Source organism: Falco rusticolus, chromosome 16 (assembly GCF_015220075.1).
Source record: "Falco rusticolus isolate bFalRus1 chromosome 16, bFalRus1.pri, whole genome shotgun sequence".
Taxonomy (NCBI): domain Eukaryota; kingdom Metazoa; phylum Chordata; class Aves; order Falconiformes; family Falconidae; genus Falco; species Falco rusticolus.
The window spans coordinates 2,826,102-2,853,236 of record NC_051202.1 but is presented as its reverse complement, the minus strand read 5'-3'; the positions used below and the strand labels follow the sequence as shown (position 1 = coordinate 2,853,236).

Genomic DNA, 27,135 nt, shown 5'->3' with positions numbered 1-27,135 from the left:
ACAGCAGGAGAGCGTGACAGCCAGAACAGTCAAATAAAGAGACAGCTGTTCTTAACTTCTCAAGTACAAAGCGGTTTACAAAGAACTCCATCTCCAATAGTTTCAGAATGATACGCCAGAGAAAGAAAAATGTTTTATTTTGATTGTCTATCAGCCTGCAAGACCTGGTGCCGCCATGCAGATGGCTCAGCACCCGCTAACTGAAGTGATGATACTGCTCTGTACAGTTTGTCTCCCTGCTGAAGGACACATGCTGCCTTGAAGCAAAGTAGAACTCAACCTCGGTACTGCTGCAGATTAACATTCTTCCTCCCTTTTCACCATATGGTGCTTAAGTGAAACAGCCATGCAAACTTCCAGACAGAGATATGGTGCTTAAAGATTTCTGCTCTCTAAAAAACATGCCCCTGATTTTTTTTTTTTTTTTGCACAAAGATCACTGCTTGTTGCTCAGGCAGCAAAGAGAAACATTGAGGCAGACAAATCTAGCCCAACAGTGGAGCACACAGGAAGAGAAGGGTCAGATTTTCCAGTGGATGCACATCACTGCCGCTGGTTTGCTCCTGCCTGCTTGTGGATGTCAGGTATTTGCTGCCTGCCTTATGGGCTACGTGGCGTTTGCTCTCCTTTGTGTGCGCAGGTCAGGTGTTTGCAGAGACACAGGCAGAGTGCAGCCAGATAGCTACGCTTCTGCAGCGCTGACCCTTCCCCCCAACAGCTCACACCTGCCGAATGAGAGGTGGCCCGTCAGGCACTCACCCATACTCCCAACTGAACAGGAGCTCTCATCACACAATTCGCACCACAACAGAGATGCCCTAAAGGACTTTAGCAGCAAATTGACATAAAGGAAGGGAATCTACTGCTGGAACTTGGCTCCATTTGTGTTTTACTGTAGCTGCCTCTTATGCTCGCAGAAAGCGACACTGCAGAATGCTGCAGCGCCATCAGAAAGCATTCCAGTAAAACCTAACTTTTGAAGGTCAGGTTTTGTGGAATGGCAGTTCAGCTGCAATGGACATAAGCATAGCAGACTCACGATTTGTGTAGTAGAGATTCCTCTTTGTGTATTTTTACCTTAATTTCCACAGCAGAGTAAGAAAAACAAACCATTCTCCAACGCTCAGTTCAGTTCTTTCTTAGGGCAGAACACACCCCCTCAGACACGACCATGCAGGTTATTAATCCTACTCGAGCAGGTCTCTCGTCTCTTGCAGCTGCCACAGCTCACTGCCTGCTCTAGAAACAGGTTGTAGCTCACCCAAGATCTTTCGTTTGGACAACAGGAATCCCCTATCTTAGGGCTGAAAAGGACCAGACCTTGAATACTTCCCTCTGCAGCAGGGTTCTGTAATTCAGTCTAAAAATGCTGAGCTACGCTTCCAGAGCGTGGTGCCTTGGCGCAACAGAATCCTGCACACTGGGCCACGCAGGCTATTAAGGAGCCACGACAGCATGCCTCCTTGGCACCCCAGAGCTGAAGGAGGAAGAAAGGGCAGTAGCTCTGTTACTTCAGCAGCCCAAAAATCCCGTGACATGTAAACGGAGACCACATTGGACTGTCCTTTCCCATGTACATCATTCATCTGAGACCTTCAGTTTCAGAATAGTTCTTATTTACTACTACCATTTAGATAAACAAAGAATCTATAGCTAACAACGACTCATTTTCTCTGCTATTTAGGGGGGCCATGCGTTGCTACCTCTCTCAGAGAATGAGCACTCAGGCCCAGTTTAGGAAGGGTCCCTTTGGGTTATACTTACGTTTTGGTGTGCTTATTGCACGGCCCACCACAGAATCATTTATTCTGGTAGACTGTCGATTCAGGCTTTGAAAGGACACTGGAAATAACAAGGAAATAATTAAGGCTAGAAATGTATTCACTCAGAGACCTCGAGGGTCTAACAATCAGGCTGTGTCAACTAGGTCTTCTAGTCCAACGCCAGATCAGTTTGCAGCCAGCTTCCTACCTTGCTTGCTGCCAGCAGTGCTTAATGGAAGTGATGAAGCCGTTCCTCCGACGCTCTTGCTGTGTTGCTTGCTTCTGGCTTCTGTTTCTTTCTTGGCAGAGTTCAGGATGGACAATGTGCTCAAGGATGCTGGCCTACAGGGCACAAAGCATGACAGAAACAGTGATTTCCTTCCGCAAGCCCTGATGAGACGCATGTAAAGAGGAGAGAGACCTGTCCCCTCCCGATCCTTATGATCTTAAACACCAAATGTAAGGGAGAAGATTATGCTGCAACACTGGTGACTTTCATACCACTAAGTACGGAGCGGATAAGCAAAGCAACAGCCCTGCAGAAACATCACCAGTAACGTAAAGGGAAACCCATACCTGCGACTCAGTAGTGGGTGTTTCGGAACACCAGGACTACGCGCAGTAAATTCGGAATGCACAGAGAAAGGACTTGATCTAGGTAGCGAGGACCGTTTCCCACTTGCATTACTACTGCAGCGACCAGGAGTTGCAGCTCTCTCCAAAGACGGAGGTTGCTACAGAGAACAGAAGAAAAGATCATCTGTCTAACAACGGATACAAGCGTAAAAAACCTCTAGATACTAGACACTTAGACACACTGCGTGATTAAGAATGGCCCTTTCTGTAATGGATGTAAAGGGGTGCAAAGGAGAAAGAATTTATTGGCCAGAATTTTAACAAGAAACAAATAGGAAATTTTGATGGGACACACCCTACTTTAGAGGTCTATATACAGGCGCTCTTTTAAAATCAGCAGAAAGGTACTTCAGGGTAGAAGTCATCTCATCTTAAGGTAGGTATCTAAAATAGTTCAGGACAACTGACCCAAGCACATACTTGTGTCTTTACACTGACTTTGAAAAGGGGATCTGCATGACTAGGACAGATACGTTGCTACTTTGTATACACCTAAAGTCAGATAAAATGAAGCCTTTTTTGACCTGTTTGTCATATTTATCACTCTGGGAGCAACATGTAAGCAGAGCCAGTGGCAAATTAGACTTAGTTTTCCTTTTAAACTGAATTCTTTTTACATTAATTGTTTGCTGCTCCTCTTTGCCTAATGTGTGTTGTTTGTTGTCATTCTAAGCATATTAAAATGACTGAAATGAAAGCTTCCGTCAGCAAATGTGAAGAAGTATGAGAACATTACATAACCATTCTGTTAAACATGTAACAGGGTCCACAGACACACAGTCTGGGCGTCATGTGTACACAAACTTTAGCAGAGGAGGCAGTACGGGTACAGATTTAATGGCACCAACCACCTCAGGCTGCGCTGCCGAGTCCTGCTCTTGGTCTGCGTTCTTCTCCCTGGCCAGCTGCTCTTCATATTTCTTCATATCGTACTCCAGCTCGGCTGCCAGCTGCTTGTCCACAGCAAAGAAGTCTTTGATTTCATTTCGGTAATCTTGCATCATTTCCTGGAGCAATAAGGAATGTTTAAACTCTCAGAAATCTCTCCTGACTACTGATTCACTTCCCCATTCAGATCGCAGCTGCTTAAGCGCAAAAGGAAATACCAGTTGGTAGAGCCGAGGTGTTTTTAACAGACTAAGTGTTTCGATTCCAATTTGTACTTCAGAACATGAAAAAGCTTTCCAGCATTCAAGCTTTCTGCCCACGTTCCACTGAGGAGGCTCACACGTAACACACTGCGAGATCCTTATCTAAAATCCCTCCACCTCCTACATTATTTAACACAGTGGCAGTGTCACAACATCCTATGCCTTCCAAATTTCCTTCCAAGAAGGCTGTTCATTCCATTACTGGTTGCACATCTAACACTAACTGAAGAGAGGGAAAAAAAAAAAAATTCAAGAAGAAAAGACTTCCCCTTACCCGCAGGTAATTCATAAGGTCCTTAAGAGCTGGGATCCTCTTCTGCTCCATCAAACACTTGAGTGACGTGATTACTGGGATGATGTTTTCTATAAAGTTCTTCTTTTGGACCTTGGTTTGAACAAAGCATGAACATTACATGATGCAGTAAAGGGGAAGCCACTCTGTGGTTAGATGAATGGCCTAAGCGAGAGGAGTCGCCACTCCACAGCAAGGGAATTGCCACAGCTAAGCCTGCTCTTATATCGCATGCACGCCCGTAGGCTTTTAACCTAAGTGGAGTCTTTCAAGATATATCACTTAAGTCAAGTCAGTTCTCACATTGAAGGCAGATTGCTAAAAGGCGCAGCAAAACCCACGTTGTTATGCTCAAATGCTTTACCAATAAGAGATCTGTGGAATAAACTCACCCTAGCATAGCTTCACTGACTTCAGAGGAAAGACGTTTCTGATCGCTACAACCGACCCCTCAAGTACAAGCATCCTTCACAAATCTACCCTTCATGGTTTGTTTTTCCAACACAGGGCTTCCACAGGTGCCCTCAGATCACACTGGGCTGCAGACAGAGCCTGAATAACAGCCTGTAGGCACTCTATGCTGTGGCATTATTAGGTTACTCGGGTATTTTTTGCGCGTTTCTCCATCGCAGAAAGGTAAAATTCCCCGCAGTATGGTGGCCAGCTCTCTTCCCACACCACATCAAGCGCCATTCACCTGCGAGATGAGCTTTTTTTGTGCTGCCTGTATGACAGCATTGGCCATTGCCATTTCATCTTCATCAGGCTGAATGTCTTCATCGGGTTTTGATCTCATCGTTGATAGCTTGATTTCTTTGCAGCTAAGGACTTCAAACGTATCCGAGAGCAGCTCACTGGCTTCCAGGTCCAATGGAAGGACGTTATCCACAAAGTACGCTGGAACACACAGGGAAGAAATAAGAAGGATCTTACTGGGAACAGCAGTGCCAGTAAAGACAGGAAGATAACATGGTTGGAATGAGAGAGAGCCTAATAGTTTTATAGAGACAGCAGTTCTTTCTTTGCCAGATTTCTAAAGACAGAGCCCTACCTAGGACACTGTGGCTGATCTTCGTTGTAATGCTGAACCTCTGCTCATCCGTAAAGTGGTCTAGCAGGAACTTGTAGATATGCATCCTTTTTTCTTTGTTATCTTTCCCCTTCAGAGAGAAGAGATTCTTTGCCCTGTGGCAGAACAAGACATTTTACAAGGGCCAAGTCACATTATGCGAACTCACAGAAATAATAAGACTTTAAATCAGCAAGGAATATTTGAATGTCACTTTCAAGACCCATAAACCTGTTAGGATACCACACACTCCCACAAATTACATGCAGAAGTCCTCCCAGAAGTGTCACAGGGAAGGCAGGACACTCTTAAATTAACACTGTTTCCCCTAGCTGTTTTCACCCTACTGCATACATAATTATCAAGTGCCACCGGCGCTTTGCTGCATGGCCAGACATCCCATCATCTAGCAAAAAAGGAGATACAAATGTGCTCAACTGACCGCACACTCTGGGGGAACCTGTTGTACTTCTCATGTTTCTCATAGCTATTGAAATGGAAGATGCACTCAATGAAGTACTGGGAGAACATTACTGGATTCCTCTTCAGTAAGAGATGCACCAGGCAGAACTCAGCAAATCTGGAAAGGAGGAAAAGAAAGAACTTACCACCAGCTTCTAAAAGCCACCCCTAAAACACAGTGTAGGGTTCACAGGCCGTAAAGCAAGAGGATGGTTTTCCTCTGCTAAGTCTCCCCCAGTATCTCATTTAATTCTTGCCCAGCTCCATCTGGGCTTGAACAAAGATACCAGCTCACTGACTTTGAGCTTTTTTCATCCGGAAAGAGACACGACCTTTTCAGCATCCACAATAACTACTTGATTTCTTTGCCATTGAAGTAAACAGAAACAGGAATAAATTTGAACTTGAATCCAGACACAACAGTATTTAAATAACTTAACTTCCATTGTGGCTGAGACACGTACAGAACTTTGCAAAAAGTTAATCACCAAATGTGCTGCAAGAGATGCAAGTCAATCCCAGACTTAAGAACACGTTTTTGGTCTGGATGCCGCCGCTGAATGCAGATGCAAAGAAAAAGGCTCCCAAAGAAATAGCACCGTGTTCCTTAGCTCTAGGAACGTGATGTTGCAATGTCACCATCTACTGGAAAGACATTTTTACATACTAGAAAAAAATAACATCACTGAAGAGAAAAGAAATGGTGGCTATGCTCTCGTAAGCAACGGTAGGTTGATGGCCCTGGACACACCACGCTTCAGATTGATTGTTCCAGGTAGAAACAAGCAGCAAAGGTGTCCAAGCCTCCTCGGCATCCAGCATCCCTGCACAATCTACCGCTCTTTGAGAAACTTGCCTCACTCTTGTTTCTCATCTAACAGAGCAGCTTTGAAACTTTGAAACCTACAAAACCATCATAAACATGCACTTAAAGTCAGCACGCATAAATCCTCTTACGTGCCAGAGTATTACCTTTGTACCACTTTTGTGGTAGAAGGCTTAAAAATGCAAGGCATGCCATATAAGAAAAAAGAGAGTATTTAATCCTATTCCTAAAACAAAACCAGCACTCAAGACAGAGCCTATTAGAAAACCATGAGGAAGATTTCATAAAGGCTTGTTTCAAAAATTCCTCTTTTCTGGATAACTGAGAGTCAAAAGTAGAGCAGAGCTGAATGTTTTGAGGACAGCCAAGAACAGCAAGCCAAAGCTTGCTACTTTGGGACCTTCAAATGACTTGGAAAGAGGGTCACCGCTCCTTTGCTACTGTTGCAGACTCTAAAGCATGTACAACTATGGAAGTGAAGAGGTTTAACAGGATAATCATCTGCTCTCTCACTGAAACTTTTCTTCACGCGCTGGAGGTGCAAGACTAAGACTGGTTTTGAGTACATCTCTGGTCTTCAACTCCTTCATTATTTTACAGATGAGTATTTTACCTGGCAATATCTGGATTTGGATCGACCAGGACACTGACAAAACGGAAGAAGAGACAGTCCTTCCATTTCACAAACTCCTCCTGTAAGAAACCAGCAGACAATAAATGATCAACCTGAATCACAACTAACGTGAACCTTCAGACTGTAGTCAGGACAAAGCCTGAGGGAGCCTAGCAGAATGTACACCAGGCAAGTGAGCAAGTCAAAAAACTTCAGCTGAAGGTACATAAAATAACCCCCCCAAGATGACAGTGTTTTGGAGGATGCTTTAAACAGCATGAACGCCACAGCAGCAGATACCAGAGATATCAATAAAAATATAGAAACATGAAAAATATGTTCTCTCATGCCAAAGCATCCATGCCCTTCGATACTGTACTCAGCACCAAATGCACTCCAAATCTGCCTTGACTGGCTTCGTATGAACATTGAGAGGGTAAACACTTATATCTTTAGAACAACAAGCAGAGACAGCAGGAGAAAAAGGTGCTGTGATGCTTGTTATATTCATTCATTCATAGCAGGAGTGAAATTGTAAGGGAATTCAAAGAAACAAAGATAAGACAAGAAAAGAGGTAACCCCTGACTGAAAAGAATATCATTATCTAATTGTGTTAAGTGTCCTTGATAAGATTTCTGCCTAGCTAGCAAAAAAAAAAAAAAAGAAAAAAAGAAAAAAAAAAAGCAGTAACAAAATACATAAAGTCTTCTTGACAAGTGTAGATTAATCAAGGCATAAGCTATACAGCGACTGGACAGGCTGCCAGTAGTCAGCACGACAGAGGTACTGCAGCGGGCTGTCAGTGCGTGCTTAGCACCTCTGTTTACCTGCAGAAGGTTGGTAAGCAGGATCAGCGTCTGCTTACGGATGAAGGGGTTTGGGTCCTTCAAACACAGCGAAATGTTGGGAATGTATCTGTCCACCATGGATGCGTAGCGGATACAGAGATCACACATAACGATGACAACATTATTGCGAACGGCCACATCATGCGACACCTCCAGCTCTCGCGCTAGAGCTGCAATGCATTTCTTTGCCAGATCCTCGTGCTGTAAACACAATTTACCTGTGAATCAGGGACGAGACTGTCAGTGCTGTGAATATATTCTTCTTCCTAACCACCAGAGCCCAACTTACTGCCCCCCTTGAGGCCAATATGAGCATGAAAGGAATCAGGAAATAAACAAGAAACACATGCTGAAACTTGATGAGCAATCTGCACGATCTCTCAAAGAAATGATACTTCAAGGAGTTCTTCCAAACTCCTCTTAGACCTATAGTGTGGGTCTCCATGCCAAATTCCCTCCTTCACAGCAAACTATTTCTGTGTACAGGGTATTATTCAAAGCAGCTAAAAAGAACAGCCCCAGCTGTCATAGGCATAGCAGGGAGACACCCACCTCTAAGAGCATCACTAAGCCAACCTAAAATAAAATAGCCTGCATTCTAACATTACTTCTCCCTAACTGCTTCTAAGCTCTGTACAAAAGTATTAAGCTTCCCAAAGCAGTTAAGGAAAGAATATTGTCTATCTGGAAGAGAAGAGACTTGTTCCTAAGCACAGAGGTACTACAAAACCAGAACTTTCACCAAGTACTCTCCGTAACACTGAGGCACAGGCTGACCAGGCTTCTCGCAAAGCAGCTCTTGAATCATGCTGAGGAGAACAAGGCAGCATGCGCAGTCATTCTGCTCTAAACTGCATCAAAAGCACCAGGTTTTCTCCATCCTCTGTAGAGCACCTTACCACGTGTAAGATGACCCTCCAGCTAGCCAGCAACCAACTCTGAGTACAGAGACAGTACAATTCCGAAGGGCCTTGCTAATTATTGATCACCATTAATGCACTGACCCCCGGCGAAGCAGTCACGCAGATGGCGGTATTTTTTATGGTGTGTGCAACTAGTTACCATGGATATTTGCATTGCTAAAAGCTATGAGCAAACATGGAGCGCTCTGGCTATCTGTTACAACTGACAGAACTTTTTTGAGCAGAACTTTAACCCAAAAAGGTTCAGAACTGGATACACAAGGGCACACTTCTACTGCAGGACGGCACTTACCTAGAGTAATGAACGCATGAGCTCTGACCACCGAAGGCATGACCGATCCTCTGAATTGGGACAGTGGCTGAGAAGCTGGAATTTCCTCACAATCTGGAGAAGCAGACACTAGGAAAGAACAAGTCAGGCATGAAAACATGCTTTTTCTGGTCACAGCGTTGTCTGTAAATGCAAAAGTAAAGGCAGTAAGGAGAGCACCTCACCTTGGTCCTTACTGACAGGAGAGGCCAGAATGGACTGGATCAAAAGAAAGATGCGCTTCTCCACTTTGGCTGGACACAGCTGTGCAGCCTCTCCCAAGATGAAGAGGTGTCTCACCTACACAGATAAAACAACACCGCAGTCAAAAGGCAACGGCTGAGCTGCAAATTCAGTCAGCAGGAGCTGGCATGGTACTTGTCCAAAATAGACTTGAAATTCCCTCAGTCCTTTCAAGACGACAGTGGCTAGAGAACAGAAGGTGAAGCTTTGAAACAGAAGTGGTGTGCGTGTTTCATACGCTGTAATTCCCACACATCTACTAATAATATTAAAGTACTCGTCAAAGCATTCTATGTGCTTTACAGACTTATTTCTCAAACAGCTCATCGACAAGTGGAAAATCAAAGAAAAAACATGTCATTTTATTAAAAATACATGGGCTATCATATCTGTAAAGCAATTGCTGATGTATAAAACCGTTCTATGCTCCCAGGCCCATAAATACCAGAATTCATTACAGTTTACACACAAGGCATGCACATCGGTATCTTCCTGGTGTGACCTCGAAGGAACACCAATTTCAAGTACACCTACATCCTTTGGTCAGTCTGTGAAGGGGAACCAAACTTACCAAGAGATCTTCTTGCAGGTTCTCTGCTCCACCCTCTTTGAAGACTATATTCGAAATATAGCTTTCACAGGTGGATACTAAATCCCCACACACCTGGTTGAGCAGCTCCTGTTCCATAATTAAACAAAATTAATTCAGCACTTAATTAAACAAAAACGTAGCTGTAATATCTGTCCACACATGAAGCCCTAATCTTAAAGTCCTTCTACGCTTTTAATAATCTAGGTCCTATTGAAATCAATCAGACAGTGTGCCATAGAGCTTTAAAATTCTGCCTGCACATCAAAGGATGCATGCAAGTGTCAAAACACCTTGGAGAATCTGGCTTTTAATGATCCACAGGACTAAGTGTACTTCATTATAAAAATCACACAGATTTAAATAAAAAGGATTCAGGCAACTGTTTCATGTATATCCAACACATTTGAGGTTGTCTGTGTGGATTTTTAAATGTTGTTTGGAAAACGCAGTTCCATTCACATGAAAACACGATGCAAATTCCAAGAGAGGGAATGGAAACAAAAAAAGCTAATTGTCTACCAGGCTGCGATGAAAATAAAGCATCATTTCTCTTTTTCTACCATCTAAAACTGGTTACCTAAGAAATCTAATACATCTATGTGTGGCAGGTAAGCTGTTAGATCTGATAAAGTGACCAGTGTACAGGAACACCTGCATTTGATTGTAAGCCAACATACTGCGATACAAGGGAGGATTTTCTGACTGTCAATTTATAAAATGAGAAAGCATCGATCCGCCCTGGCTTCTGAAGCCTAGCATGTGCAGTTTTACACACGATTTACTAAACTTTATTGGGATGCCTATTATAAAATAGCTATGATCAATACTAAAAGAGAAATATAACACATGCAGAAAGAGATCATTAGCAAGAGAGGCCTGCATCAGCTTTAGCTTCTTTGCAACTGTGCTCAGGCTGAGATGTCTATTTTACCGGCAAAAGATAGCTTACCTTCTCACTATGGGAGTGGAACAAAGCTATGGCATAAAACAAATGGGGGCAGAAAAGAGAAATGTGCAAATGATGTGTTATTAACTCCTTGTTTGGTCCCATGAAAAAGCTAGACCTAGATGTGTATCTGCAAAGCTCTGGTATAGAATAATCAGAGTTTACAGTATAAACCTATAGCTTCAAACTGGACCGAGCCTGCAAAATAGCTGATACCACAAAGGTCTCCTTTAGGAATTATGTAAACTTTGACAGAAGGCAAATGCAAGGTATTTCAGGGTGGGGAAGAAATCCTTCTGAAGAAAGAAGATTTCTTACAAGTCCATCCTTAGCTACAGGATGCTCTCCAGCACAACAGCAGTAAAGCAAGTCAGAGAGCTGAGCAGAATAGACTCAAGATGCTGGGGTCAGATCCTCTTTGTTTAGAGAGCTGATCAAGCTACAGACTGGAGACAGAAGCCGCTTTCAAAAGACAGCCCTCCTAAGTCTGAACCAAGAGTATTTTAAGTCACACCTGTGCCTCCTCCAGCACATCTGCACACACATGGCAGAGCTTCTGCAGAGTTTCTACAGCTGGGCTAATCACCTCCAAGGGACACTGAAATTCCCACAGCCAGCACTTGATATTACCTGAAAAGGAGATCACACGTACAAAATGAGCATTTTCTAAGCTTGTCAACTGCTTATAGAGAAGAAATGACTGTTACGATGGGAGGTGCGAACCCTGCCTTCCCTCTGCAGTTTTTCTCAGGGCCACTCACCAATCAGCCTCTCACAGGTGCTTTTAGGGAGGTGCTTTGCAACATGACCGATGACACACAGTATATGTCCTGTAGTATCAGCGCTCATGTCCTGCTGCCTGAAAAACAGTGGAGCAGATAAACTAACGTTAACACTAAGGAACAACACCAAATCACAGCAGAAAAATCCTTTCATCTGGGATATGCATTATTGAGGCAGACTTCTCAACCCAAATGAAAACTCAGGTTAAGGTAAGAGTTGGTTACTGCATATACAAATCTGCAGGCCATTGCTTGCCTCCTAGCTGCAGAACTTCAATAAAGAGCTGCGATCTAAGCAGCTGAACAGCCATCTGCCTGTGGAAGGACAGAAAGTGCTCACTCCTCCTCTTCATCTCCTTCCTGCAGGATGGAAGGTGTTCAAAGCACACATATACCTGCTGACATTGTCCCAGGATTCAATGACCTTGGAATAATCCAGCTGGGGTGAGGAAGCTGCCACCTTCGCAAGCAACATCCAAGCCGATACAGCATGCTCCGTTTGCACATGAGACATGACATTATTAACAAAAGTGGTGGTGAACTTCTTCTGTTGGGACCATATATGAAAAGCTTTGTTCAAGTAACGGCTACAAGGAAGAAAGAAGAAAAGAGAAGTTAAAGGAGGGTTAAACAAAACACTTGATCTTAGACACTGGCAGTAAAACCCAACATCCCTGTCCAGGATGCACTGGGCAACACAACAAAGCTGCTGTTCCTTGGCATTCCCACTACTCAGAATACGTAGAGATTTGTACTATGTATTTTACTACCAACATTTTCAGTCTTTCAGTTCATAACCTGGACGCGCTACAGACCTGGCCTACATGCATGGATGTAGTACTCTGTGTCAGTAAGATCTAAGGCCCAACTGATACCATGATGCATCAAGAAAATATAATCTCAGCAATCTGTAATAAAGACTTTCTGGTAGTTGTTATTTATTATCCATAATGGGACAGGATACATTAATGTTAAGGCATCATACCTTGCTCATTTTTCTATTTAACCCTAATTACCGACTTCATGTTGAAAGAGTTCTGAGATTTATCAAGCTGCAAGGTACTCTAAGGTCCTGAAGAAGAAGGTGCCATGAATCTGCAAACTATGTTATAAAATAGTCCAAATTAGAACATTGTCAGTTTCACAGATTGGCAAGGCAGCACAACCAGTATCTCATTTGCTATTTCTGAGCTATTATGCCCTGTTGACTAATAAACATACAGCTGCCTTTAATCAATGTTGTGTCCTTGTCATACTGTGTGTCATCCCATTTCTTCTGCTTCTTCCCACAGCATTCTGCAAAAGGCAGAATAATTCTATTTGTCATAAGACAAGTAACATATTGTACATCACAATTAATAAAAGGCGATGTTCTCCTTTCTTTATATATCCTCTCTTACTTCTGTCATCAGAACACCTCCATTTGACTTAAATATTCATGCTGCTACCAACACATCACTACCACTCCTATAAAGACAGGGTGATGAGAGAGTTGGGGTTGTTCAGCCTGGAGAAGGTTCCAGAAAGACCTTAGAGTGGCCTGCCAGTACCTGAAAAGGCCTACAGGAAAGCTGGAGAGGGACTTTTTACATGGGCATGCAGTGATAGGACAAGGGGTAACACCTTTAAACTGAGTGAGTAGATTTACATTAGATATTAGGAAGAAATTCCTCACTATGAGGGTGGTAAGGCACTGGAATTTGTTGCCTGGAGAAGCTGTGGATGCCCCATCCCTGGAAGTGTTCAAGGATGGAGCTTGGAGCAACCTGCTCTAGTGGGAGGTGTCTCTGCCCATGGCAGGGAGTTTGGAACTAGATGGTCTCTAAGGTCCCTTCCAACCCAAACCATTCTATGGTTCTATAACGGTCTGTGGCTGCACAGTGAATGAGAGCACTGAGAGTACAAACTCATACTCTTAGTCCTCCAGTCAATAGACAATTTCCTTCTGTAAGGGAAGAACCGTGTATTCTAATGGGATTAAAAGTAAAAAAAAACCTCTGGGTTTTGTCCCTGAATGCTAACATAGTAAAGGCAATAAAAAAATCTGATGCAGCAGACAAAGGGTTATTATGGAAAAGCCATCAGAGCCACAATGAAGGGAAAAACGCACTTACTTTATCTCCTGGCTTTCTGAAGTCAAGAGGGTAAGGAGATCCCACGCTAAAGCCTGCTTTGCATCTTTACTGCTGAATTTTTTGTAATTTTTTATATGTTGCAACAAGAGCTGATCAAGGCAATCCAAGGCCTTTTCTTGGACAGAACTTTCAGTGTCCATCACAACAGGCACCACCCCATTTAACCAGGCCTTCTGCACCAGAACATTGTTGTGCTGAACCTGAGAGAGACACACGCATTAGAAACTTTTTAAAATCATTAAGGGGGATCCTACGTGCATGGGTAAGATCAGCAAAGGCCTAGAAAGCTCCAGATTCAGCTACCAACTATGAAAATACATTTTAATAAACCTCAGCATACTGCTCAACTGCCAGGTGGCAGCATATGGGACAAGGGAACTCATATCTCCTTGACACCACAAGGTATTTGATCACATCTATGATCAAGCTACCTGCTGCTTCTGTTGAAGTACTGTAATACTTTGTTTTGAAACCCTATAAATAATTATGACAGTATCGCAATAAAGCTGTACAGCAGATCATTTAAACAAAAAAACCCCAAAACCAAAAAAAAAGAGCTTTGCTTAATATAAACCCTATGCTCCAAGCCTAAGTTACTAACCTTTTGTGAATAAATAAAGAAAGAAAAAATTGCAGCGCTATCATCTCCACATTACACCTTCATAAAGTGATTCAGATATTTTTTTTTTAACTTGAGAAGGCCAGCAACATAAACATTTTCTCCATGACACATAAATCAACAGCCAGGAAAATAAATGTTTCCAACAGTTAGAAGTATTCTACATAAATCACAAGTATGTATAAGAATGAGTCATGACTTCCGAGTCGAAAGGTAATAAAAAAAATTAAAACACAGTCATAAAATGAAATGCGCTGAATGAATAACTAACTGATGGTATACCAGATTTGTCTGTTTCCTCCTCCTTTTAACCCACAGTTCACTCATCTCAGCTCTGCACAAGAATTCATGATATTTTTGTCTCACCACAAGGAGCTCTGTTATAGAATGCAAGGCCTGCTTCCGCACAGAAACAGCAGGGTCCCGGCAACGATCCTGAAGAATAGACAGATCTTCTGCAGTAAAAGGGATCACTTTGTGCTTCATGATGTTCATAAAAACCTGGATGTCAAACAGCAGCACGACTTTGTTGAGAATACAGGCCATGCGCACAAAGTAGCAAATAAAAAATACAATCTACCCCCTACCAACTTTAACTAGAGATTAATTTATCTCACAGAGAGCGAAGCATCACATTAACAATTTATGAGTACTGGGCACCACCAGAGGTGTGGAATGAAACAGGAAGCATCTTTTCAGTCATTTCATTTTTATAACAGCATTTGGATCGAATGAATGTCACAATTTCCCCTTGAAAATAACGTGTGTCTTGTACAAACCATGGTTTTTACCTGGTAATAAGGAAGAGGAGATTATTTATTTATTAATTAGTCAAAAAGCATTAAAACAAAATGATTGTAAAACATTATCTGGAGAGCTCAAATCAGGACATGAACAGAGGGGGCAGAGCTGGGGTGACGATGACTAGCAGAGGCAGGCAGTCAACAGCAGACGCGTATTTTTTAAAATGATGACATTGTCATTGAAGCGTATCTCTTTAAAAGTTAATGATTTCATTAAAAAAATGAAGCAACAAGCAAACCAACACATACCGCAAAAAGAGGCTGGATATAACCTAATCGCTTTGTTAACAAGGTCAAAACAAACTAAGCAGCTAATATGCTTCAGTTTATAAGGAAGCTGCTTAATTGAAATGCCTATTGACATTTGAAAAGAGCCTCTCTTTCTAAATGACAGAATAAGAGAATGCCAGCAAGAGTACTAGAAAAATTTTCCATCATCATGCTTGCATTATTTACCTATCAGGAGCTAGTAAACAAGATCTTTTTAAGGCCTGTAGGCACTCCGCAGGAATAGCAGGAAGCTACGGGTGGGCGAAGTTACACAGAGTTTGCTACAGTGCTATGGCCTAATTATTTATGTAACGGCATTCTGGGTAACCACCGAGAACAGGGAAGCATACAAACCCCGCCGTACCTGGAGAGCAGATTTCCTCACGTTGGTTTTCTCATCTTTGGCTCTCAGTCTCAGCATGGCCATGAATTCTTTTCCTATCCAAAACAGTGATAAAAAGAAATAACCCCCACCATCGTTTAGCAGCACTAAGACACTGAATGTGGTGCAGCAGCAAGAACACAGCTCTGAACTCAAATGAGCGACAATTTATTGCCTGAGACTTTCAGAGGGCAAGAGAGGAGGACTCAACAAAGTACAATAAACCGCCCCCCCCCTTAGAATAATCCAGAATGAAGTAAAAGCCAGGAAAAAAAAAAACCAACCACCCAAACAACACTCAAGCATTTTTCCAAGTTCTTTCACTTGAAAATGTATGTTAGGACACCCTGCAAAAGTAAATGACACACCAAATAATTTGATACACGCAGCAGAAAGAAAAAAAATAAATTAAAAATCCGTCATTTCAGACCTATTTATTTGCCTCCATAAAAGACGTTAGGCTACCTTCCCAGCTGGAAAGCTCCTCAGGTAAATCACACACAGCTCTCACAGGTCTAGCGCGGGTCACCCTGCCGTCGCTGTGAGAAGCGTGCTGAGGGCAGACGGGTCAGCACAGACTCAAGTTCACAGACTTGTATGCCGAGAGCTTAGGATGCCTACAACCTCTTGTGAGTTACGCCTCCGAGCTCCACACAGTATAAAGTGTTACTGTATGAACTGCTGTGGTTCAGAGAGGGGAAAGTACTCCATTTATGAATTGACTGAATTTGTTGAGGCTGCAGAATGGCAGCTGCGAAGAAGAACGCAAGAGTCTACAAGGAAACGAGAACACATCTCCCCTACAAGGAAACCAGAACTCATCTCCCCTCCCCAAATGGCAAGTTAGGCCTCTAATTGTACTTTCCGTGGCCATATTCCTACTTATTTCTGCATATTCTCAGGAAAATACATAATCGAGACAGCAGTTTATTAAATGACACAACTGAATACACAGAGCCACAATCAATTATTTCTGACCTTTTGAATCATTCAAATGGACTACTGACAACCTGACAATGACTGAAAATGACTTCAAGCATTTTACCGTTACTTTTCAGGTTTCTATTTATTGCTGTTTACTTTTTGCTGTAAAACTTTTTAGAGCATTAAGATTTCTCAAATATATGCCAAATTCAGAGATGTGTTACTTAAAGAGAGATTCAAATGGAGATTCACTCTGTTGCCATTCATAGGGTTAGTCACAAGGATCTAATAAAAAGTAGTTTGAAAATAAATCTTTCCCAAAGGAAGCAAAGAGACTTTGATCTGTGCTTTCTTAATGGGCACCTAACTGCAATCACATCCTGCTGCTGAGAACAGCTTGACAGAAAAAGCACAGATCCTTTTTATTGCAATATTTTGCCATTAAGATAGTCTAGCTCTGGTGAAGGTGACCAAATTTGCTAAAATCATCAATGTTAATTGGCAAAGTGTGATTATACTCACAGAGATATAGAAGAGAGGATAAAAAAACCTCAAGGCAAACCACCAAACAAACAAACAAACAAACAAACAAAAAAAAGTTCTAAATGGGAGAGAACCATCAAGGGAACACAGCGTTGGTATCCTGGGCAGTGGTAATTCTGCAGTGCACACCTCGCCCTGCAGATAATCCCCATCCTTCTTATCTTCACCCACAATTTATTCTGCTTCTAAAATATGAGCTGTTTGGTCTTCACAGACCAGAGTGTAAAATTAGCACAGGCATAAGCCAAACAGAGGCGTGTGCCAGCCAGCCTTGCTAATGCACCTTGACTGACTGGGAGAGCCCTGAATTTCGGCTATCCTCTTGAGCTGAGGACAGTCTTTCTTCATCCAATCCTTTTCTTAATTTGTTTTGCCAAGTGTATGCTCAGCTGGGTATCAGATACAAAACCAGGCATCCCCTGCCACAAGGAGTCTGCAACTAAACAGGGAATACACAAAACCTTAAGTGGCCTGGAGGACTTTCTATCTGAGAGAGCAGATTAATGAAATTTATCAGCAAAATGTTTTAAAAGCTTTCAGTGGAGAAGGCTGGAGTCTGGCTCATGGAGATAGGGAGAGAGATCCCATGTGAAGAGCAGCATGAGATGTGTAACAAAGACACAAATGCAGGATGTGAACCAAGCAGCAAATTGAATTGTCAGCAGTTCAAGAGAGGTGAACAGCGAGAACTGAGAGCAAAGATACTGGCAGAAGCCTAAAGATTAGGAAGAAAAGCTTTTACACGGAAGAGGAAAAGAAAGGAAGAGATTCAAAGAAGGTACAATGTGGCCACAAAAGCCAACCTACACGCCGATTTCATGCTACCAACAAATCAGAAATAGCTGCCTGCCATTCTGCATCAGTGCATTTAACCTCATGCTTTGCTTTCAACGCCAGTGTACCTGACACTACAGAGAAGTGAATTCATCTCTACCTAACAGTGCTAGTCAGAGGTACTGTGTTTTAAGTAGCAAAAGTGTATTAGTTCTTTATGCACTGGAGCAAGAGATTTAATTACCCTTAAATTTATGGAGTTACAAGTATTACACCCCGCATCAATTATCACCCTTTTCGGAAACAGTAAATTACCTGCTTTTCAACAAGTGTTGCCACCACATTAGTAAAAATGAGCATCAGTATTTCATATATAAATATATTTTTCAGACTTGAGTGGAAATAGCATTTCTTTATGGCTGGAACTTCCACTCCCTCCGTCACCCATAAGCGTGTTTTAACAACTCTCTCCACTTTCTTTGAAAAACGGACAATGAATACACTTCAGAAAGTCTAGTTTCAATTAAGGTTTTGAAAAGTTATCTGAACAGGCTAGTATAATTCTGACATACCATTAAGCACAGTAGTATCACTGCTGTCTGTCAACTCAATAGTTCTGAAAGTTGCTAAGGTCTTCACTGTATGGTTGGACGTAGCTGAAAGAGAAGTTAGATGTTTCAGAATAAAAAAGGCATATGTTCACCGAGCAAGATGGTTCACTGTTAAACAGGCTCATGCATGCCCAAAGTTTTACAGATATGCCTATTTTTAGAAAATGGCATGCCAAGATAAGCCTGAGAACTACTATAAGAGAACAGCTCTATACCTTCTGCACTGACTGTCAAATTCTCAGTGTTTGTGTTTTCTTCCAAGCCTGTACAGTCAGAAGCTGCCAAAAAGAAATAAAGAAAGAAATTAAATGAAATATTTTCATTCCGCATATTCTGTCATTCCAAATCTTTTCAAGCAAGCAGTCTAACCATAGGATGCTAAGTGCATACTTCTGAATTGTACCATCTGGCCTTTACCACACCTGAGGGAGTTCAGAATGCCAATCATGAACAAAAAACTTAGCAGAAGCAAAAGCCAACTCAAGATTTAATCAACTGTCAGGCAAGAACGAACTCCCCCCCCCCCCCCAAGCAATTTCAGTCATCTGTAAATATCCTTCAAATGTATCTCACTGAAGAATCTATTTAGAACCAATATACAAGAATAAATCCCTCGCAAATATAAGGCTTCACGAGTAACAAGACTCATCTATTACTTCTTATTATGACACAATACACAGGGACACATGCAGATTTAAGTTCCTGACAACCAATTCTCCTGTCTCCCGGTAACTATTCCCCAGAAAGTTCACGAAATATTTTCACTATCTAATTTATCTATAATACTTACAGCTTTGTAGTAAGCCCCGCACACTCTCCAAGTCAGCAGCAGTTTTCATTTCAAGACAGTGGGCAAAGACACTTAAAGCTTTGCTACGGATGACGGCTGCTTTGTCCAAACACCTGCCAAACACTATGACCCGTACTAAAAACTTATGATCTAGAAACTTCCGATGATCCAGGGACAGGGAGCTGTCCGACTTCCTCTCTGGCACATCCAACAGAGCTAACACTACGTCAAGAGCAAACATTCTGTAGGCAACCTGGAAGAGAAAGCACACAAGGTGCTCTGTTAATGTAAACAAAGATACAGGCATTGCCTACTCAGTTCACCCGCCTTTAGGTACCAGCAGTAACTACAATGCTATTCGGTACTGACATCGAAGCCTTCATCTTCAAAACACTGCTGTATCTGAACCCTGGAACATCAAGGAGATGTACTCACTTTGGTGTGGTGTGAGTACTTATAAAGCCAAGCGATGAAGTCAGCAAACTCTACGCAAGGGAGTTTATTCAGCAAATTCACCAAGGCCTGTGCAGCGTATGTGCGATAATCAGCCTTATCTGGGATCTGAAAAACAAGGACAATTGCGTGGTGTGATACTTCGATGCTCTGCTCTAGAAACCAGAATCGCATTTCAGGACTTATGAGAAGTATTTCTGTATTTAACGAGGCAATACATTCACATTCAGCAATGACTGGGACAAAAATTATGGCTTCCTTGGTCATTACTTCAGCACTTACCCACAGTCACACAGCAAGCTCCCCAGAGGCAAAGGTGGAGCTTAGATTAAATCCAGAGGCAGTATTTCTACATGGCAATCTTCAGATAGCTAGCTAGGCAAAGAGATCTCATAACCCTCATTTTCCTGTACCATGGTAAAAGCAACTACAAATTTTGGAAAGGTCACAAGTGGGGTACAACCAATTGTGAACAGGCAGGGGGAAGCATTTCACTTCCAGCATTCTCCTAGGGCCTGACACTATTTTTAAGAAGTCTGAAAATTCTGATAAAAGACCAAAACATAACATAATCAGGCTGTCAAGAAATTTGCAAATGGTGAAAATCTTTTCACTCCTTACAAAAAGTTGTGAAAATGGACCTCCTAGCTGTTACAGGTACTGCAACGTATCCATACCTAAGCTCTTCAGCTCAAGATGTAACAAAGCGTAGCATACCTTGGTACAGATATGTTGCAGCAATATTCGAAGAACAGGAAATACAACTTCTTTCAGCTCATCTACTACAGAACTGCACAGAAGACAAAACAAGCAGATTTTAATAGGGTTGGCTTTACAACAGAGCAAAAATCAAATCAAGGACATTCCTTTTGGAATGCATTTCAAAAGTTGGGAAAAGTGCACGTTCTGGAATCACAAGCACTAGTGCAACAGGAGACAGACCTACTTACTTTCTACATTAACTTGGCTTTGCAGGCAGCAAACATTTCTCCCAATACCTTTCTACAAGTAGGACAACATGAAAAGCTTCTCTGTTCTCACCCTACTTACTATATGTTGCCTGGCGATCTCTGCACAAGCTACACTTTCTAATAACATAGACCCCTACCCAGGGGGAGTAATAAACATAGGCAAAACATATCTTGCAGCAGGAGAATGCAAAGAACTAAGAAATAAGCTCCATATTAATCTTTCATTTCCTTCACAATATTTTGTACTAAACCCCAAGACCTGAAAAACTGACACAAAGCAAAACACAGAGTCCCTTCCACCCACTGCCACTTTTCTGTCAAATGGCACCTGCCTTCCCTTCTGCGAGCAAGTTCAGTAAATTCCCATTACAGACATTTTAATTAAACCTCATTTGCACAAAGAACTTCAAAGTCAGTGCCAGTTTGCCTCATCCCTTTATCAACTGAACAGTAAAGAGAAGGCGTGCCAGAAGAGCGAGCAGACATACCCAGGAAGGGTAGTGCCAGCGCCCTGTTGTACTTCACCTGATGAATTTTATAGCCTGATTCCTGGCACTGATCACAGCCGGCGTGATTGCAAGGACTACACTTCTGGAAGACACATCGCTTTCCAGCATAAGAATGATATTGAGGATTCGCTGGAAGACACAACGAAGAATCTGGAAAGAAAATGTTCAGGTTATTTTCAAGTTAATTTCAGTAGCAACTGGAGCCCACGGACAAGCATTCTGACCAGGTTCATGAAATAATTCTGAACCAAGTAAACCTAGACCCAAATAACAGCACCTCTCAAAATATGACTCCTAGCAGAATAATTCAAAGGGGACCCATTCTTAATGCACATGTCTTCCCTAGTTGTGATTTCTCATACAAGTTCAGTAAGGCCTAGGAAGGACTTCCTGAAAACATCAACAGATGCCCACCAAAGCAGTGGGCTTCAATTCACCAGAAATGTTCGGAATTTGAGGGAATTCATTGTTTTTTGCACAGAAGACATCTTAAACTAAATGCACGTTTTTACCACCACATGCACTTAACTTTGGGAGCTTCCTCCTGCCACACTTTTGGGACCACGGCATGCCTTGTTATCCTGACATTCACTGAGCAGCCAAACAGGAGAGGCAGGGAAGATGAGGCAGGTCTTGGCAGGGGAGCTGCTACATCTTCCTAATACCACAAATATCAACAGCTCTGAATTGTGCTTGTGCTGCACTGAGAAACCAAGGAGGTTGAAACACATGGGTCTAAGGCTGCTAAATGTGGGCAGACACTCAGGTATACGTCAGGTTTACATGTACTAAGCTTCAGGCTGTCCTGACTAGACAGCTGCTAATACCCTGGCTTGCTAGCTCAGAGCTAGTTCAGATGGGTTTACACAGACGTGCAAACACAGCGGCATGGTCACACCCAAAGTTCAAAGCCCCATCCATTGGAGCAACACGCAGGGAAGCAGGAGATGACACAGCGTGCTTGACAATTTAAATAAAAAAATTACAATTTTTTTTTACAATTACAAAATAAAAATGTAAAGCTGCAGACACATTTCTGGTAGAACTGGATGTTCCATGATGACAGAGTATTCTCTGAATAAGGATCAACCTTGCTTACCATCATCTGCGCATAACACTTTCCCATCATGCTGCACAACCCAATGCCACAGCACCTTCCAAGCAGTGCTGGAGCTCCATCTAGCAGGACACAAGAAAATTCCAGGCAAATGCGGCAACCTGGAATTCTCTTTAAGATACAGAGATCTAATGCCACTGTAGCTATCCTCTGCTTTCGATTCATTTGCCACAAGAATCACTGGAGCACAGAATTCAATGCACACAAAATGCATCATCATACAAGCCAAAGGACATAAGGACTGGGGTGGAAAAAAGCATCTTGCAAACCCAGTGCAGCATGCACAAGCACAAAAAAGTAAAACTAATGTGAAAAGTAAAAAACTGCAAGCAAAAATGATGTGCAGAGAAGGAAAGAAACAACACTTCTGTTCAATGCTGCAGTGAGGATTTTGAAGATTTTTTTTCCCAACTTTTACCTTATCTTCTGTACCGTGTAGAAGGGAACACAGTAACCACAGCCCATGATACGCCAGCTCGGGAATGTACTTGGCTTTGTCGACATTCCTAAGCAAAAGAAGACAAAGAGAAGTCTTCATCTCTCATCAGAGAAACATTTACTACAACCATTACAAATAAACATGCTCATTGACTGGAAAACATTCAATATGCACTAAATGTTATTTACTGTTAGCTATGTAGAACATGTTCTAATTATCTGTAACAAAACAAATCACCGCTTTCGTTTTCATATAAACAGGATAACACAATCATTGAGCACTTTATTTGTTCAAAGCGCCACATAAACATTAAAAATTATTTGCTCACGTTGCTACTGAAAACTCGAACTCAAACTCCTGTACCGTCGGCTCAAACCTTGCCATTGCAAGGAAGACCTGCAAGGAAAGAAAGCCAAGCTTAGCTACTTCACACAAGGGGAAGATGTGCAGGTCTGCTTGGGGGTCAGACCACAGAGAACTTGAGTCTTAACTTTCAAACCACAGCACCCGCCCTGAAGCAGAACGTGAGCACACCCCAAAGCCAGAGGCTCCATACCGCACCTCCTTCCCCTGGGTACAGTGAGGGTTAAGCACCTCAGAAGTGGTAAGCACAAGAGGCAGACACAGAGCAGGCACTCTGCTCCGAGATTTACACCAACGGTCTGATCAGGGGCCAGCTTATGAAAGGCAGGGCTGCCACCATTCCTGTGGCTGTGGAGCATTCTGCACCCACCAAAAGGTGGTGTTAGGGGACATACGGCTCCTTGAGCTGAATCTTCTTACCTGCAGGCAGTTCTCCACACACTGAGGTTTTTCTTTTAGGGATAATTTAGGCAGAAGTCTTAACAAGTTTTTCAGAAGAATGAAGATTGAGTTGCGAATTTGTAGAAGATCATCCGTTGAAAAGTAAGCATTTTCACAATTCTCTTCATCCTCATGCTCCTCTTCCAATGACTCTTCCATCTACATTGGTAGAAAAGAGAAACGGTGCCATCCTGTCCCACAGCACTGCCTGATCTCTTTTGCACATTCCAGTGCTTCACAGAGTTCTCAGGCTAGGTCCTACACAATTTCACACCAAAAATTCTAAACCTTTTCTTTCAGATTAATTAGCAGACTTAACAGTGGGGGGGGGGGGGGCGGGGAACCAATGAAGGTTGGGTACAAAAAAGAAAGTGCCAACACAGCCTGTTCTTGTTTTGAAGGAGAAAGCCCATCAGAGCTGAAGACAATTATCTGAGTTCTAATCTGACACCTGGAGATTCACCTCAAAGTAATTCCCACTGCACCTATGACCTTCCCCCCCTTGCTTGTCATGACCTCGTGGCACCAATGTTCCCACAGGATTCCTGATGTGTAATCCTCAGTTCCATCACAAAAAAACCCCACAAACCAACACAGACCAAAACCATATAAATGTTAGAACGAGCAGCTGAGTACAGCTAGCTAAAGCATTTAGCCCTTAACTTCCCATCAGTAAATTGGCAAAGAAACACAAATGCCATTTGCAAGGTGGTCACACATAGTAACTTGGAGGTCTGTTGAAGAAGCTCATCTAAATTAGTTCCTCCCTCTGCTACTGACCTAACAACATGCCACAGACAAATAAACTATTTTTTCTTAGTCAGCAGCCACAAAACTGCAGCTAATTCTGAATCAGCAGACTTCTGGAATTCCTAATAATAGGTAGAGGACCAAGAGCACAGCTGAACTGCTGAATAAAAGGTTAAGAACTAAAAAAAAGAGCTGAAAAAGAGGCATAGAAGTGAAATAGCCTGCCAACAATTTGCTTATTAACAGCGGCTTACATCCAAAGAGATTACACAAACGTCTTACATCGGATTTGCCATTCCTGCATGGTTTTCCTTTCTTTCTATTTCTTTTTGCATTGGTCTGAGAGCTTTGAGTATGCATCTTCTTTCTTTTCTTCATCAGATCCTGTTCTTGAGGCCAACTTTTTGTCAGAGTGCGAAGACACTTATCAAACATCACTTGATGGAACAGCTGGTTAACTACGCTGCCTGCCCAGAAAAGACAACATCAGCTATCTTCCAGACAGAGAGAGAGAACATCAAATCATCCGGCCATCTCTCCATTTGCTTTGACAGCCAAGGAGATGGCCAGGCCAAAGGCATTGTCCTGAAAGCCTAAGAAAGTTCAAGAGAAGAAAGAAGTAAGGAAGGAAAAAAAAAAAAAGTAGAAAAAAGAAGTATTGTTTGAACAAAGGCAAACTGCATCAGGATGACAGGTCATCAGCGATGACATTATCAGGTAGGATCACCAGCTGATTGACCCCTTCTAGCTGGTAATGTGCTGCACAACAAAGATCTGCAAAACCGCAGAATATGCGTTAGCCTCGAATACAAAAGAGTACTGCTGTGAATTAACCTGCTAGAAACCTTCAACTGCTGGTTATTTTGAACAAATACTTTTGTTTTCACAAATGAACCCATCCAAAAGCACACTGCACAGTGAAATCCTCTCTAGTTACAGAGCGGGAACAGGAATAAGCTCCCATCTCCACTGCATATTATGTCAAACCAGAAGGCTACGTGTGGTTCCAGCTCTGTGTACTGTGCAGGCTCCTCTGTCAACCTTGTCACAGAGCTACTGAGATGTACGGCCACACAGACCCAGCCTGAGACCATCAAGCCACTTTATGACAGGAGACCAAGCTGCTATCAGAAAATAACAGCTGTTCAGCACTCAACACCACGGCTGAGTTTGATCCCCGAGGATTTCAGGGAGATCGAGCGAACAGTTCAAAAGCCATCATGCATTCCACCTGCAATTCTTATAAATGTGAGAAAGCCGATTTTGTCTGAACCACGATTTATCCAACAATAAAGAGGCACATCCCTTGCTCACCTGGGATCTCCAGCAGTAAGAAGTACAACCCAGCAGCATGAAGAGCGTAAACTCTCTGCTGTGCTTGAGCTCTTTTATGCTGCCCTGCTTGGACAAAGTGATGCAGCACAGCCACAAGCGCTTTATGAGAGAAGTTGTTTTCAGCAAACACGGTCCAGATATTCTGAGGCAAAACACATGTGTAGTAGTGAGAAATAACATAGCTCTCCACAAGTGGGCATTATTCACATTTTAACGCTTGCCACTGCAACCAACCCCCTATATATACTGTAGTATGCATTTTTTTAATAATTATGTTATAATATTTTATTATCTTAAGATCTTATTGTTCTCTACAGCTACCTGAAAGGAGGTTGTAGACAGGTGGGGGTCAGTCTCTTCTCCCAGATAACAAGCCACAGGACAAGAGGAAATGGTCACAAGTTATGCCAGGGGAGGTTTAGATTCGGTTTTTGGAAAAATTTCTTCACTGAAAAGGTGGTTAAGCATCGCAACAGGCTGCCCAGGGAGGCGGTGGAGTCACCACCTCTGGAGGCGTGTAAAATATGTGTAGATGCAATATTTAGGGATATGGTTTAGTGGTGGCCTTGGCAGTTAACAGTTGGACTTGATCTCAAAGGTCTCTTCCAACAGAAGTAGTTCTATGCTTCTACCTAATACTATATAAATACATTTTTAAGTGTGGGAAGAGCATCCCTCTGGAGCATTCTAGCACAGATGACCAGAACTGCCTTGGGCAGCCTCAGCCTGTTTTGCAGGCCTGAAAGCAGGCCCGGCTCACACCCTCGGGAGCAGAGCTGGCCCGGTGGCACAGCGGGAGCAGAGCTGGCCCGGCGGCGCGGCCTCACCTCGCTGCTGCCCTGCGCCTCCGAAGCGAAGGGCGCCAGGCACTGGTAGAGCCGGGTGAAGGCATCGAGGCCGTCTCCCGCGATGTCGGCTGCCAGGTTGGCGTCCAGGGGCTCGGTGTCCGTGAAATCCAGGTCCCACACCGCCTCCACCCACACTGCGAGACACAGGGTTGCCAACGGTGAGCCAAGCGCCCGGGGAGGCGGCCTGACCGCCCCGGGGCAGCAGCCCGCAGCAGCGAGACCACCGGGCCGCCGCCCCCTCCGCGGGCCGGTGCGCCGCGCTACCCACCCCTCGCCCCACCACGCCGCACCTGGGCTCACGTCCCGCAGCTGCCACCGCGCCAGGGCGGCCGGCAGCGCGGCCGGTCGCTCCGCCGGCGGTAGCTCCCCCGAGCGCTGGCCCCGCCGCCCGCCCGCCGCCATGCCGCCCGCCGGCCCTTCGAAAGGACCAATCCCCGTGCGCCTCCCGACCGGAAGCGGCCGCCCGGAAATGGGGCGGGGCGCGGGGCGGGACGTAGGGAGCGGCGCGGCCCGGGCCGGCCGGGTGGCGCATGCGCGGTGCACGGCCCGGGACGGCGGTGGCGGGGCGCGCCGGGAGGCGGCGGGCGGCGATCGTGCGTGG

The 27,135-nt window shown here is 43.4% G+C and overlaps 1 protein-coding gene across 2 annotated transcripts in view; it reads right to left on the bottom strand.

Annotated features, from left to right (window-relative positions):
- The window catches only part of NCAPD3 (non-SMC condensin II complex subunit D3), a 29,051-nt gene extending 2,112 nt beyond the window's left edge, over window positions 1-26,939 (bottom strand). The window contains exons 1-32 of one of the 2 annotated variants that reach the window (XM_037409716.1): window positions 26,825-26,939; window positions 26,514-26,668; window positions 25,666-25,828; window positions 24,634-24,818; window positions 23,581-23,760; window positions 23,126-23,193; window positions 22,777-22,864; window positions 21,258-21,391; window positions 20,479-20,551; window positions 19,744-19,869; window positions 19,309-19,561; window positions 18,734-18,796; window positions 18,480-18,563; window positions 15,649-15,722; window positions 14,578-14,712; window positions 13,572-13,792; window positions 11,853-12,044; window positions 11,437-11,534; window positions 11,190-11,305; window positions 9,709-9,816; window positions 9,080-9,194; window positions 8,877-8,984; window positions 7,641-7,879; window positions 6,813-6,892; window positions 5,354-5,491; window positions 4,894-5,027; window positions 4,540-4,739; window positions 3,825-3,935; window positions 3,248-3,406; window positions 2,340-2,497; window positions 1,972-2,105; window positions 1,765-1,842 (exon numbers count right to left, since the gene is read on the bottom strand). In XM_037409716.1, coding sequence (XP_037265613.1) covers window positions 1,765-1,842; window positions 1,972-2,105; window positions 2,340-2,497; window positions 3,248-3,406; window positions 3,825-3,935; window positions 4,540-4,739; window positions 4,894-5,027; window positions 5,354-5,491; window positions 6,813-6,892; window positions 7,641-7,879; window positions 8,877-8,984; window positions 9,080-9,194; window positions 9,709-9,816; window positions 11,190-11,305; window positions 11,437-11,534; window positions 11,853-12,044; window positions 13,572-13,792; window positions 14,578-14,712; window positions 15,649-15,722; window positions 18,480-18,563; window positions 18,734-18,796; window positions 19,309-19,561; window positions 19,744-19,869; window positions 20,479-20,551; window positions 21,258-21,391; window positions 22,777-22,864; window positions 23,126-23,193; window positions 23,581-23,760; window positions 24,634-24,818; window positions 25,666-25,828; window positions 26,514-26,668; window positions 26,825-26,936 — 4,282 coding nt within the window. In that variant the 5' untranslated portion in view covers window positions 26,937-26,939. The remainder of the gene's footprint in view (window positions 1-1,764; window positions 1,843-1,971; window positions 2,106-2,339; window positions 2,498-3,247; window positions 3,407-3,824; window positions 3,936-4,539; window positions 4,740-4,893; window positions 5,028-5,353; window positions 5,492-6,812; window positions 6,893-7,640; window positions 7,880-8,876; window positions 8,985-9,079; window positions 9,195-9,708; window positions 9,817-11,189; window positions 11,306-11,436; window positions 11,535-11,852; window positions 12,045-13,571; window positions 13,793-14,577; window positions 14,713-15,648; window positions 15,723-18,479; window positions 18,564-18,733; window positions 18,797-19,308; window positions 19,562-19,743; window positions 19,870-20,478; window positions 20,552-21,257; window positions 21,392-22,776; window positions 22,865-23,125; window positions 23,194-23,580; window positions 23,761-24,633; window positions 24,819-25,665; window positions 25,829-26,513; window positions 26,669-26,824) is intronic. The other variant, XM_037409717.1, reaches the window with a different exon arrangement.
- Between the last annotated feature and the right edge of the window lie 196 nt (window positions 26,940-27,135).